This window comes from Populus alba, chromosome 6 (assembly GCF_005239225.2).
Source record: "Populus alba chromosome 6, ASM523922v2, whole genome shotgun sequence".
In the NCBI taxonomy this organism is placed as follows: Eukaryota; Viridiplantae; Streptophyta; class Magnoliopsida; order Malpighiales; family Salicaceae; genus Populus; species Populus alba.
The window spans coordinates 20,841,932-20,856,002 of NC_133289.1; the positions used below are offsets into that span (position 1 = coordinate 20,841,932).

The following is a 14,071-nucleotide window of genomic DNA, read 5'->3' on the forward strand; positions in this document are numbered from 1 at the left end:
TTAATAATCCAGGTTGTCTTAGATTGAATATTTTATTTTATTTTATTTTATTTATTTTTCATGTGTTTATTTATTATTATTAGATTTTTTTAATCATAGTACTCAAATCACCAATCTAGTCTTAAAATAGTATTGAAAAATGATGAAACCAAACATTCATTCATGGCTCTTGTAAGACAACAAATGTTTTTGCTGCCCCATTACCATAGGTCTCGTGCTTAATGGCATTCGTCCAACACCACGAGTCCACAACCAACAAGATCACGAGGCCTGACGTTGTTCAGGTTTCTCAAAACATAAATCATCGAGTGTTGAGAGTTGAGACTACCTCTGCTCAGCTATTTTCATCACCAACCGCGTCTTAAATTTACTCAAAACTCTAAACACCATTTCCCATGACTCAGTCCCTTGCAAACCGAGGTAAGGTGGCCCGACCACAACTTGATTTAATTATAGACAGAACAAAATCATTTCTTTCAAAAAAAATTTATCCAGACAAGAATAATTTTTTATCTTCTGAGCTTCTTTATGATTTATCTGATATGGGTCATAAAAGTGTCGTTGAAAATTTAAAATTGATAGTGTTCTATGAATTTCTAATACTGTAGGGATTGGTTTTATGAGAATTGTAATGTTCATAATCTTGGGTCAGTTTCATTTTAGCTTTCTATGTTAATGAATTGTCAATATTCTCTCATGATCATCCCTGTGTATGAATGTGTGTTTGATCTGTTGGCAGCTGTCCAACAACGGAGAGTTGTTATAGAGAACAACCATGGCGAGAAGCTCTCTGGGATATTACATGAAACTGGTTCTAAACAGCTTGTTATTGTGTGCCATGGATTTCAGTCGTCAAAGGTGATTTTTTTTTATATTATCTATTCTGTTTTTTCCCTTCTACAAGAACATATCTTGCTCCTTTTGTATGACCGTTCCGTCTAAACAAAACTATTGGTTAATCTTTTTGATGTTTTTGCACCGTGTGTGTACAGGAACGGATACCAATGGTAAACCTCGCCGCTGCTCTGGAGAAAGAAGGAATCAGTGCCTTCCGTTTTGACTTTGCTGGAAATGGGTAAGCTTTCTTTGCGATTAAAGAGAATGAGAGCACATCCCATCAATTATTTTTAACAGAGTGAGATAATAGGCAGATGAATCTGTCAATGATCGTTTTGGTGTTTGTGGTTGCTACTATACCTTTTGTTTGCATACAATTGGATAGACTCCGCATTGCGAACTTCATCTTTTAGACCAAAAAAAAAGTCAGTATATTGATAACGAAATATTGTTATCTCCACCTTCCAGGGAAAGTGAAGGCTCATTTCAGTATGGTAACTACCGTAGAGAAGCTGAGGATTTACGTGCTGTGGTTCAACATTTTCGGAGGGAGAATCGTGTGATAAGTGCAGTTATTGGACACAGTAAAGGTCTGTTTGCTTTCTTGCTCAGTCTATGTAGAATGAAAGAACCAAAAAAGAAATGAAATTAGACAGCATGTCTGGAAATATGTGTGAATCTTTTTTTCCTCTGATGTAGCCGTTTGTTGGCATTTGAATAGCATCATATTCACTCCATGTATGTCTACTGGTGCTCTAGAATATTGAAGTTATGTGGATGCAAGGTTTTCATGGGTCGAGTAAGGGTGTTAATATTAACACTGATAAATTTTTATTTGAAATTGAGATCCCCTCTTAAGTGCTGAAGAAATGTTCTCTCATCTGAAGTGGAACCACTTTGATTATGGCTAATGCATTACTGACAATTCTTTAGAAAAGTTGTGATCTTGCTACATGCACAATATGCTTCATTAAAATTTAGCTGAACCTGGAAAATCAAATGTAAAAAAAATAATATATTATTGCGATTTTTGTCTTGATTTCTTTGAAGGGCTAGTTTGATCCAAGATTATATTGCAGGTGGAAATGTGGTGCTCTTGTATGCTTCAAAGTACAATGATGTCCATACAGTGGTTAATATTTCTGGCCGGTTTAACCTGGAGAAAGGCATGGAAGGCCGCCTGGGTAAAGACTTTCTGCTAAGACTCAAACAACATGGACATATAGATGTCTTTAATAGAAAAGGTAAGCGACTGTATGTGATTTTGTCATATGCTAATAGATCCTTGTCCCTGTATTGTTCCTTGATCGCAAAAAAGTGTTATTATGTTAGATTTTAGAATTTGATGCTTGTCTATCTTTGATATAACAAGGCATTGTGTAGTTGCCTGCCTGCCAGACATCGCTGATGAGAAATTATATTTAACAAGGACAAGTCTTAAGAAGATGGTAAGCCATTGGATCATGAGCTTAATGTGGGACCCAAATGTGAATCTAATGGCTCAAGTGTATAAATGAAACTTTTTCTTGTAAAGTTTCTTAAGAAATACCATCACTCATAGCTGATATTGGGTGGTGTTTGTTTGTTAAATTAACCCGGCACCTGGTTAATTTTTACTGTCTCATTGCAGGAAAATTCGAGTATCGTGTGACCGAAGAAAGTTTGAAGGATCGATTAACTACTGATATCCATGCAGTCTGCTTGTTGATTCAACAAGAGTGCAGGTCAGAAATTGCAAAGCATTCATTTTCACACATGGTTGATATGTTTTTCCATGTAATATTTATGGGGTGGAGATATTGTTCTGGTGCTTTCTTTCCCTGAATTGAACTGGAAGAAGAAAATAGCAACATCCCAAGTCACAAACAATTTGAAGAGCATACCATTGATCTCTGTCTCGAAACATCTTGTGGAAGCTCCGGCTTATCCTTTCATTTGTTCTTTGTTGCTTCTTGCAGCGTATTACAGTATTTTCAAATTGCTGGGTGTTGTGATCTTAATTCTGTTAATTACAGGGTATTGACAGTCCATGGATCCATGGATAAAATTGTACCAGCTGAAGATGCTTCGGAATTTGCCAAGTTCATACCAAATCATAAACTACACATCATAAAGGGAGCTAATCATGAATATACTTCACATCAAGGCGAGTTAACTTCGGTTGTACTTGATTTCTTGAGGGAAAATTTTAATGCAGAAAAAGACATGCCTAAGTTACCATTGAAGGATCATTCCTTTCGTTCTCGACTGTGATAGTTTCAGTGACGTCAGAAGAATAAATTTGCTCCCTGAGCAATAGGAGCAATTAGTTGCAAGTCATTTGGAAGAGTTCCTGGAGCTACAAGTTGAGCTACTCTGTGTCATCACTCACCCCCAATGACATGACGGCATGACCCCAAGTTGAGCTACTCTGTTGCACATAAATGAAGCTTTAAGTCTTGTGATTCAGCCACTCCTGTCACAAATTGTATGACAGTGAATATTTCCCTCAAAATTATATGCACTGTTGAACTTACGAAAAGGCCTATGGTAAAAAAAAAGTATTTTTATTTTTGTGAATCTCTAAATAGAGCAAAATCATTACTATCAAGATTTTAAGAAGAAACTTTTGGAGTAGTCATTGTTAATCTGCTAACAAGAATATCAAAATTGCACAGCAGAAAATAAGACAAGCACATCACTGAAACGCCTAAGAGTGAGCATTAGCCCTTGTTGGTCAAATACTGAGACATGAGCGAACAACTCGCAATTGTTCGTCCAGAGATCGATTCGTTCGTTTCTTTCATAAAGTATTCCACTCTGACTATCTTAGTAAATACACAAGCAATCCCGCCAACAAAATCCTAGAACCCTAGAATTTCGAAGACAGGATCTTATACTTGTAACTTGCATAAATTACAGCTGGAAATGATTACAGACTACATTCAGTAGAATGCTAAGAAAAGCCACACTACCTACAAAAAAAAAATGGAGCAAGGAGAGAAATAAGACCAAGATGAATGCAACTTCTCAGCTGAACAGCCTTTAACCATCCATGCTTGATTAAGCTGCAAGAGTCTTTGGCTTCACACCAATCTTTTTCCAAGAAACACTGGGCATTATTTGTTTTGTATCAACCCGATCCTTGAATTTGATGGCAAAATTGAGCAAAGAGTCAAGAAGAGAATCTGAAAGAAGGTGTGGTTCGAGCCCTAACTCAATGAGCTTTGTGTGCTTGGCATTGTAGTAATGCTCTTCTGCCTCTACTCTTGGGTTGGGCACAGATATTGTTTTCACATCAAGCCCTAACTTCTCTCCAGCTTTTGTAACAAGAGAAGCAAGTTCGTTGACAGAAAATTGCTCAGTAAATTGATTGAAGACCCGAAATTCACCAGGCTGTGCCGGGTTGGCAATGGCAAGTTCAACACACTGGACAGTGTCTCTTATGTCAAGGTAGCCCCTGGTCTGAAATGCATGAATTAGAAAGTTAGAGAACAAAATAATTAAAGGCAATTTTATATGTACATGCAGGATAAAACAAATCCATAGATCACCAGTTGGGAAAAAAAAAACCACAATATATCTGTACAAATTTCTCCCACGAACCAAATTGAAGCCAACAATACAAAGATACATCAAAGATATGACAAAAGGAAAGTCATTCTTTAGCATATGTTTGTATTGATGTGGCATGTGTGATAAGCAGTGAATCAATGAAAGCTACTTTATTGTTCATGCGCCACATTAATCCCTAGTGACAAGGCATTATCCAATTTTGGAGTATAGCTTGATGTGAACATCAAACAAAAATAGCTATGCAAGTCAGGATCTAGGTTTCTCACACTGCACAGCATAATATGAGCAACTTAGTTTATGGTGGTCTCATTTCTTTAATGAATATCACATCATAAGCAAACAGGAAAAAGTCTTCCAGATCATACTCTCCAGTATAACAGTTTCCTCAGAAGCATCTTCTGGGAAGAGTGATGCTGCAGTGAAGCATTTACATAATTTTTTTATATAAGGCTATCTTCAGGATCTGAATTTTAAAGAAACTGAAAGTGGACACTAAGAAGCATTGAGTTTCAAGCTACAAGCTAAGAACTATATTACAATTATCAAGCTCTTGTCCTCAGCACCTAACTTAAAATATTGGAGAATTGTTTTCAGTACTATAAATTATCATTTGTCCACATATTTATGAAAGAAGAAAGCGATGTGGAGTAGAAATGCTATGTTATTATTGAGCCAAGGTCTCACCTGACCCCCCTTTCCATAAACAGTAAGTGGATGGCCAACAGCAGCCTGGACACAAAACCGATTCAATGCAGTTCCGAACACTCCATCATAATCAAGCCTGTTAGAGAGCTCTTCGTGCATCTCAGTCTCATCTGTCCTTACTCCATAAACCACTCCTTGATTCAAATCAGTTGCTCTAATTCCCCAAGCCTTGCAAGTGAAGGCTATATTATTTGAGTCATGGACCTTACTAAGATGGTAGAAAGAGCTGGCTTGCTTGGGGAAAGGCAAAGTATCTGTTCTTCCATTATGAGTAATAGTTATATAACCCTCCTCAATATCAATGTTTGGTGTTCCATACTCTCCCATTGTCCCAAGTTTCACCAGATGGCACTGATCCCTGAATTCCTTTATAGCAAAGAGCACATTAAGTGTTCCGATCACATTGTTGTGCTGAGTAAAAACAGCTCTGTTCCGATCAATCATTGAATACGGGGCAGACCGTTGTTCCCCAAAATGGACTACAGCATCAGGTTCAAAAGACTTGAAGGTTTCTGACAGGAACTCAAAGTCACAAATGTCACCAATATAGAGTTCAATTGTTTTTCCAGTGACTGATCGCCAACATCGGAGACGGTTGTGGATAGAAGCAATAGGAGTCAGGGAGTCTAGACCGAGTTGTTGGTCAAAGAGACGACGAATGAGGCTGTCAACGATAGCAACCTCATAGCCTTTGTTGGATAAGTGGAGGGCAGTGGCCCAACCACAGTAGCCATCTCCACCAATAACCATGACCCGCTTTGGCTTGGATGGTTCACTGGAATTCTGTCGAGAATCAGAGCTGGATTGAGTTGGTGTTTCTTGGCTTATAGGAGCCACGGTTGCACGGACAACACAGCTTGCTTGCTGTGTTCCTCCTTGCAAAACAAACCTTTTAAATGGAGATTTTGAAGTTCCCAGCGTAAAAAATGTAAGAAACTTCGTTGGGCATTGACGAAATGGCTGAGATAAAGGTCTGTGGCTTGATGACAACTTTATCGAGCAAGAAGTGGAAAGCAGATGAGCCATACTGATGTTTGGTCCAGAACAACCAAACCCACATCCACCTGGAAAATATCCAGATTGTCAGAAAATAATAAAGTTAATAGATCATTATAACTGAACTTCAGGCATAATTATATTTCAGATTATCCCAACAACAAAGACCCAGAGGCATTGAAAATATCAGAGATACAATCTCCTTTTAGGTGGACTTTCATCAAAATACGATTAAGGGTAAGTGAAATCACAAGAAGGAACCTGCAATCTCCATCCTAAGAACTAAACTACTAAAATTTACAAACACTGGCAAACACAAATTCCATTCATTCAAATGAGCAAATGTGAAGTGCAAGGAGCAGTGCTTAACCAGGCCGCATGTTGTAGTAAAATCCATAAAGAATAATCTCAAAAAAAAAAAAGATCATGAAGAAAAGAAAAGAAAGAGTTTCAAAATAATAATTCACATATATTCATGCTGAATTAAGCAACAACACAAATTGCAACCCTTCTGGAATAATTTAGTTAATAAAACAGGAGTCAAGAACCGATTAAACAGCGTCACTAGATGTAAGCTGCTGCACAAGTTACAAAACAACAACTCCTAAATACCTTGACTAGTTTAAGGATCAATACTCTTTCTTAACCTTAAAAGGGTAGGCAAAAATAAAACAGAAAAAAGCTTGAATGTTGTTAAACAAAGAGTGGCGATCGATTACCTTGAGACCAAGAAAAGATGATTGTAAGAGGAGAAGCTGTTTGAGGGATTTTGGACAGACAGTGACTGGGTGTTTTGAGGGAAGAATCGAATTGTGAGGGGGGGAGGTATATTCCTAGTTTTATCCATCCAGACTCCAAGGGAGATTTTCTTTTTCTTTTTCTTTTTTCTTTTTTTTTATGTGTCACCCTCCAGTTATTATTTAAAAAAAAATAAAAGGGATAAGTGAATAATTGTGTATGCATAGTCATTGAAACACGAATCGAAACAATGTAATGTAATGTTGATTTTACCCTTCTTTTAAAAAAATATATATTAGACCGATTATTGAGGGTAATAAGAATTTTTTACAATATTAATTACTTATTATCAAATTTACTTAGAGATGTCTCAATCTTTTTATATTTTAAAAAAATAATAAAATGATAAAATTATTCTTGAAAGAACAAATTATTTAATTAGCGTCTGGGATTTTTTTTTGTTTTTATTGTATTTTTAAAGCATTAAAAAATTGATTATTTTACCCATAAAAATTTTTTTCCTTCACAAACATCCAAAGAATATTTCCTATTTTTATTTTGATTTGTTTTAGTTATCATTAAATTGATTTGGTATTTTTATAGATATAAAATATCATTTAAAAATTAAAATTAATTGACACATGCATTGCATGCATTATCATGATCGTTGCTCTTCATGTTGAGGCAATGCATCATTAGATTTCAGCGATTAAAAATATTTTTTTATTGCTTTCCAAGTAATTGCTCTGATGATACATATGATCTTTTTTTATATTATTGTGCATCCTTTTACAATAGCGTTAAAATTATTTTAGTGAGCTTTTTTTAGTGATAGAACAATGTCTATGACGGATCAACGGTGAATCTTCGACATGCTTTTCTTTCCTTTTATTTCAAGTATAATATTGGCAACTTATTTTTATAGATAATTATTGTTAAATTATTTTATTTAATCTATTTATTATCATTATCTATTTTCTTATCATATTATTAAATTAATTAAACTTATTGGATCCAATCAAATAAATAACATAAGTATTGAATCTTTCTTGCTTTTTTATTTTTTTCACATTAGAGAAAATTTGGTATGGCTCGTGGCTTTGCAGAGGCCACCAATCGAAGTACAATACCAAGAAATGTTAATTTAAGGGAACTAAAGTTATGGCGATGACGGGTTAGGTTATGGATATTTTATAAGATTATGGTCTTTATGAGACACATGTCTTGGAAAACCTATTAATTCATTGACGCATCAAATTATTTTTTATGAAACATAAAAAAATATGTCAAGATTGTTGGAATTTGTTTGGTAATGTCATTAAACCCGGTAAACTAAACTACTACTAATAATATGGGGTTTGGATTTAAAAAAAATCAAACTGAGAAAACAATATTATAAAAATAAATCAAAACCAATTAATTTAATAGAAATCAAAATAAAAAAAATTCAAAATAAACCATATGCATAAAAAAATCTCTGCATTGCACTTTTTTATAAAAAACTTTAACGATAATATATTTGATTGACCTAGATTTTGATGCTTAACCTGTCAAGTTGGCGGTTCTAGTAATGAAATCTAATGGTTTTAGATTTTTTTTTTATTTGATTTACCCATCAAACTGGATGAGTAATAATAATATGGTTTGAATTAAAAAAAAAAATCAAGATGATAAAAAACATTATAAAAACAAATCAAAACCAATTAATCCAATAGAAAACAAAACGAAACATATTATAAAGACAAATTCAAAATAAACTAGAGGCATACAAAAATTTCAACATTGCACTTTAACAAAAAATTAAAAAAATAATATATTTGATCGACCTGGGTTTTGATGCCTAACATGTCAAGTTGGCGATTCTAGTAATGAAATCTAATAGTTTTTTAAAATTTTTCTTTTTAATTTGATACACTTGGCAAACTAGGCAACTGATAATAATATGGTTTGGATTTGAAAAAAAATCTAGAAGATAAAAAACATTATAAAAACAAATCAAAACCAATTAATCTAATAGAAACCAAAACAAAACATATCATGAAGACAAATTCAAAACGAAACATATCACGAAGATAAATTCAAAATTCAAAACAAACTAGATGCGTAAAAAAATCTTAGCATTACACTTTTTTAAAAAATAAAATAAAATGACAATATATTTGATCGACTCAAGTTTTGAGGTCTGACATATGAAGTTGGCGATTCTAGTAATGGAATCTAATGGTTTTAATTCATTTTTCTTTTTAGTTTTATCCACCTAGCAAACTGGATAATTAATAAAAATATGGTTTGAATTTAAAAAAAAAATCAAGATGATAAAAAAAAATTATTAAAACAAATCAAAACTAATTACTCCAATAGAAATCAAAACAAAACTTATCATGAAGAAAAATATAAAATAAACCAGATGCATAAAAAGAACATTAGCATTGTAGTTTTTTTTTTAAATAAAATAAGAAAATATTTTAGCGACCCAGTTTTGAGGCCTGATTTATCAAGTCAGTGATCATAGTAATAGAATCTAATGGTTTTAATATTTATTTTCTTTGTAATTTACTTTTTACCTAATTATAGGATAGAAGTATGAAAATTTTTATTTTAAAAAAAGCTAAAGAATGAAACTCAAAGTTGAAAAAAAATAAAGGGACAAAAAATCTAAAAAATAAATTTCTTAAGAAAACATATTAACATGGTAACATATTAAAGCAACTAGGTCAACCATGTCGCATTTATAGTCCAAATCATGAAACCATGAAAATCATACAAAACTCAAATTTGAACAAATTAATTCCATATAAAAAGAAAAGAAAAGAAAAACACCATAAAGATAAATTTAAAATACACTAAATGTTTAAAAATATTCAATTTGACATATTGTTTTAAAACATATTTAGATGATAATATATTGAATTGATATGAATTTTATGATTTAACTCATTAAACCTCCAACTCGGGTTATGAAATCAACATAAATTTTTTTATTAAATTTTCTTTTAACTAAATATAAAATTAAAAAAAAAAAAAAAACTATTCAGATGGGCCGTGGCCCTGGTAACATAGCATATATGAGCCCTCTTAAAATTAAAAAGGCGAAAGGTGTTCAAGTTTTTTTTTTTCAAATTAAGCAACGGTCTGTTCAGTCATGACACGAATTTTTTTTTTTTTTTTTTTTAATCAACGACAGTATTCTAGCTATCATAAAAGCATGCAAACTTTTCTCCCTATCCAAGAATCAATCTGACAAATTTAGGGATTCTTCGTCAAAGCTTTACACGATGACAGCTTTTTTTTTTGTGGTAGTGTAATTATAATTATTTTTTAAATAATTTTTTATATTAAAATATATATATAAATAATATTTTTTTATTTTTAAAAAATTATTTTTAATATCAACAAATTAAAATAATTTTAAAACAATAAAAATATATTAATTTAAAATTAATAAAAAAAATAAAAAAAATTTAAATTTTTTCAAAAACACTATCATCATCTATAATTTCAAAACTCCGTAATGTGTTATATTTTGTGTTATATTTTATATTATTAGCTTGTATATATATATATGTACTTTGATGTAGTTTGTATAATAGACTATATTGACGATTATGGCTCACAAGAATATTATACTATTAATAATATATCTATTATATTAAAAGCTATGTTTTTTGTATATAACCATACAAACTAAGAGTCTACGTGATTACATAAAAAAGTGGATTTCTTCCTCGGCATTAACATAAAGCTTTGAATGAGGTATCGGGAGAAGGTGTACAGCTAGCTCTAGCCGACACAAAATCACCACTTGTTATTTAATTTACCATGTATTCGGTGACAAAATTCATGGATTTATTGAAGACATAAGATACTCCAGATTCATTGATGCATGCATCCATTGCTCTTTCTCCCCTACTAAAATTGATTTTGTGAGAATTCATCCAAGCAAAAGTAATAATCTGAAGTTACATTCTGTAAATAACGCTGATTTATAAATATACCATTTCAAAATCAAAAATCAATCCGACTTTCATTTGGAATGCACGCATCAAGCAGCTGGAACCTTTTTCCCGTCCTCAATGAAGTAAATGGCGGTTTCAGGAACCTGGAAAGAAGAACAGTGAAACTTAAGTCAGTTACGCATGAAAGAGGGGGGCAAAAAGGAGGCATTCAGTTGACTAGCTCTAGCTCTACTGCTACGATGAAAATTTAAAGATAAAAAACCGATATTTTTGTAAGAACAAAAAGAAGTTCCGCTCATTGGGGGGGGGGGGGGGAAGCATTATCCTGAAGCTCTTCACAACAACCTAAGCAACTCTTGATTTTGTAATTTCCGAACATCAATTTCTGCTCTTACAAATAAAATTTCAAAAGAATTATTCCAAAGAACACCAATCACATAACTGCACCATGATTTAGTGTGTACATAGTCCAATAAAGAACACACTATTCCTAACATAATTACTACAGCATGCTTGATAAATCAAAATGTAGTAGAGCCATTAAATGAGTACAAGAACTTCTGGCAAAGTTTGTAAACTTTGTATAGACTAGTATGGATCTTTCCCTAACAGAACTGGACACATAAAATCTTTCTTTAGCATCAATATCAAGCTATAACTACGTTAGCAATGCAAAGCCTCTGACATGTAACTCAAAAGCAAGATGATAAACTTTCAAGTCAGCAAAGAACTTAAAACTGAATGCTTCAACTGCTTATGTGCACAGCTCTACTTGGGATTCAGCTCTGAAAACCATGGTTTTAAGAGTCTCGAGGCTTCAAAATCATGGTTTTGTATAGTTAACTAAACACCCACAAATCAACTTTTGACTCAAAACTTGCTTTTTGGCAACTCAACCACAGTGCAAGACACACACACAATCTTTAGTAAGGTGAATTTGGATGTGTTTCTTATCGGTAATTTAAAAACATCCTATGCCTAGATGATAGTAAGACAACTAAAAGGAAGAAAGTCAGGGAGGATAACGAGAAGAAAGAAAAGGTTGCTTGAAGAAATTACATCAGGCCAAGTCTCTGTGATAAATTCCACGATATCATAAGCTATATCTCCTTGAACATCAATCTGTTCCTTCTCTGTTGGACCCTGAAAATGACCAAGCAATTAAAAAAGAAAAAACGTATCATTCAGTGGAATAAAAAGGAAAGAAATTGGATAGTCATAAGAGGCATTTGGTGCACCTTAACAACAGATGCTCCAGTAGCAAACTTTTTCCCAAGCTTTTTGGAAGCATCACTCAGTTTAATACCTGAACAAAAATATTTCATAACATGAGAAAAATTAAGTAACTTTGGCAATTAGTAATCAACCCATGAAACCACAAGATAATGATTTGAAGTCAACTCAACATCCAGCTTACCAAATAGGTCCAATCCTTTAATAATGGTGATACATTTGCGCTTGTTGCGAACAACCTTTTCGATTACAACTTCTTGCCTAGCCTGTACAGTGAAAAGAAGAGGTCATCCAATAATACCAGATCATTATATTTCACCTAAAAATTAAATCCACTACAACGCCATCTCATAAACAACAGGCCAATAATCAATACTATTTTTCATTGATGAGACAAAAGCCAGTTATCCAAAAAAGAATAAAAAATACAGAGAGACAAGAGTCTTCCAACACATAATTGGCACCATATTAACAAGAAGCAAGCCTGTAATGCACCTATGTTGAAATTTTAAGACAGGAGGATGTGAAGAATATGACAGAGAAAATGGACCACATGCATGATCAGATGTATTAAGAGCTTTTGGAGCATCATCAAGTCACAGAGAAAGTCAATGTCTCATCTTCAAACTGAAGACTGTTGATAATGGTTGCTAGTTGAACTTATCAAAAATCATAAAACTCGTTTTTATAATTCCAAACTTCACGTGCCTTTGGCCAAGCTCAACTGCAATGCTATGCTATCAAAGAATGAAAACCTGATAGCATTTTCAAGAAACAACAACGACACACTTACACCCCGCTATCTATCCTTTTCTCCCCCTTTTACCGTGAGACATGCTTTAACATATCTCTGAACATGAAGATCAGAAGCATCTTGTACGAACCCATTAAGTAGAATTACAAGTAACATAACATAACAAAAAACAGAAACAAAATAAGTGCTTACTTTCTTCTTGATTTTTCCACCTGGAAGCCTTTTCACTTCTTCTTGCTTAGATGACGATGTCACTCCTGAAACAAAAAAAAATGCAACAAAAAGATAAATTTTTGGAGAACAAAAGTAATAATGCCCAGTGTATTATTTCCTGAAACAAGCACACATTAAAAACAAAAATCCTTTAGTGGAACAGTGTAAAAAACAAGAGTTACCAGATTGAACATAAGAAGCTGCCCCATCGGCACCACTTGAGGAAATTCCAGCTGATTGCAGTTGCTCAGAAACCCTCTCGGCCTCCTTCTCATTAGCCTCTGCCAAATTAAAAACCAAAATTAAAAAAAAAAATCAATTATTTGCGTCTTTTTACCAGTTACTGCAGCAGGAAACAAACATAGGACTTCTGGGTTTTCAAGATTGAAACAAAAGAAAAATAAAGGGCGTACCTTTAAGGAGATCAGGGTAGAGTTCAGGGGCGTTTATGACGAGCCAAGGCTTGCACTTCTCGAAATCAGGACCGAATTCACAATACTCTGCAGGGAGAGAACATATTGGACAGTATAGCACTTTCACTGGCTCAGGTTTCTCTGCCATGGAATTCTGAGCGAAACTGATTCTGGGAGTTTTGTGTTGTGGAGATCGGTATTGATTTGTGCAGAAGTACAGTGATGTTGTTTTGGTGACCGAAGGGGAAAAGAGAACCGATTCTACTGCTGCTGTTTTGGGAAAGTTGAAAGTCGCGTTTCGGAACGCTGTATAAATTCCAAATTTTTATTTTTATTTTTAAATTATTAAAAAAATTAAATTATTTAATATGTTAATATTAAAAATAGATTTTAAAAAATATTATTTCGATATATTTTTAAATAAAAAATATTTTAAAAAATAATTAATACCAAACACTATAATAAAGTTTTTTTTATATATATACGTGAATCCATTTCAGCATAGTACATTTATAATTATCATTCGTGTTTTTATTGCATCAAATAAAATAAAATTTTATTTTTATTTTATAATTTTATCTTGTAACTAGAATTTTAATTAATTATTATAGAAAAATAAAAAAAATATTTCATTTTTCTAAATCATATTTAAAATAATATTAATACTAAAT

The 14,071-nt window shown here is 32.9% G+C and overlaps 3 protein-coding genes across 7 annotated transcripts; 1 reads left to right on the plus strand and 2 right to left on the minus strand.

The window, feature by feature from the left end:
* Positions 1-153: 153 nt before the first annotated feature.
* Positions 154-3,396, plus strand: LOC118030783 (putative uncharacterized protein YDL057W). 2 transcript variants are annotated; one of them, XM_035035043.2, is made up of 7 exons: positions 154-420; positions 740-858; positions 993-1,075; positions 1,306-1,427; positions 1,917-2,081; positions 2,468-2,561; positions 2,853-3,396. In XM_035035043.2, exons 1-7 carry the CDS (start codon positions 396-398, stop codon positions 3,088-3,090), a joined length of 846 nt encoding a protein of 281 aa, XP_034890934.1. In that variant the 5' UTR covers positions 154-395; the 3' UTR covers positions 3,091-3,396. The 2 variants fall into 2 exon arrangements, with proteins under 2 accessions (XP_034890934.1, XP_034890933.1); XM_035035042.2 differs by lacking the exon at positions 154-420 and adding an exon at positions 459-647.
* Positions 3,397-3,514: 118 nt separating this feature from the next.
* On the minus strand, positions 3,515-6,960 carry LOC118030782 (UDP-sulfoquinovose synthase, chloroplastic). Of its 2 annotated transcripts, none has more exons than XM_035035040.2 (3): positions 6,813-6,960; positions 5,077-6,161; positions 3,515-4,281 (listed from the first exon to the last, which is right to left on the minus strand). In XM_035035040.2, the coding sequence occupies exons 2-3, from the start codon at positions 6,121-6,123 to the stop codon at positions 3,880-3,882; spliced, it is 1,449 nt and encodes a 482-aa protein (XP_034890931.1). In that variant the 5' UTR covers positions 6,124-6,161; positions 6,813-6,960; the 3' UTR covers positions 3,515-3,879. The 2 variants fall into 2 exon arrangements, with proteins under 2 accessions (XP_034890931.1, XP_034890932.1); XM_035035041.1 differs by lacking the exon at positions 6,813-6,960 and adding an exon at positions 6,706-6,807.
* A 3,627-nt stretch (positions 6,961-10,587) lies between these two features.
* On the minus strand, positions 10,588-13,689 carry LOC118030784 (translation machinery-associated protein 22). 3 transcript variants are annotated; one of them, XM_035035046.1, is made up of 8 exons: positions 13,401-13,689; positions 13,170-13,268; positions 12,967-13,031; positions 12,205-12,286; positions 12,026-12,093; positions 11,847-11,930; positions 10,827-10,930; positions 10,588-10,737 (listed from the first exon to the last, which is right to left on the minus strand). In XM_035035046.1, the coding sequence occupies exons 1-7, from the start codon at positions 13,546-13,548 to the stop codon at positions 10,874-10,876; spliced, it is 603 nt and encodes a 200-aa protein (XP_034890937.1). In that variant the 5' UTR covers positions 13,549-13,689; the 3' UTR covers positions 10,588-10,737; positions 10,827-10,873. The 3 variants fall into 3 exon arrangements, with proteins under 3 accessions (XP_034890937.1, XP_034890936.1, XP_034890935.1); XM_035035045.1 differs by having other exon boundaries at positions 10,588-10,740; XM_035035044.2 differs by having other exon boundaries at positions 10,661-10,930.
* Between the last annotated feature and the right edge of the window lie 382 nt (positions 13,690-14,071).

Excerpts from the sequence above, each read along its gene's own strand:
- LOC118030783 (XM_035035042.2), top strand. The coding sequence starts at position 620 with ATGAGAATTGTAATGTTCATAATCTTGG. Across the intron at positions 1,076-1,305 it reads TTTGACTTTGCTGGAAATGG|GGAAAGTGAAGGCTCATTTC; the intron begins GTAAGCTTTCTT and ends TCCACCTTCCAG. Across the intron at positions 2,082-2,467 it reads AGATGTCTTTAATAGAAAAG|GAAAATTCGAGTATCGTGTG; the intron begins GTAAGCGACTGT and ends GTCTCATTGCAG.
- LOC118030782 (XM_035035040.2), bottom strand. The coding sequence starts at position 6,123 with ATGGCTCATCTGCTTTCCACTTCTTGCTCGATAAAGTTGTCATCAAGC. Across the intron at positions 4,282-5,076 it reads TTTATGGAAAGGGGGGTCAG|ACCAGGGGCTACCTTGACAT; the intron begins GTGAGACCTTGG and ends CATGCATTTCAG.
- LOC118030784 (XM_035035046.1), bottom strand. The coding sequence starts at position 13,548 with ATGGCAGAGAAACCTGAGCCAGTGAAAGTGCTATACTGTCCAATATGT. Across the intron at positions 13,269-13,400 it reads CTACCCTGATCTCCTTAAAG|AGGCTAATGAGAAGGAGGCC; the intron begins GTACGCCCTTTA and ends TTAATTTGGCAG. Across the intron at positions 11,931-12,025 it reads CTGGAGCATCTGTTGTTAAG|GGTCCAACAGAGAAGGAACA; the intron begins GTGCACCAAATG and ends GGTCATTTTCAG.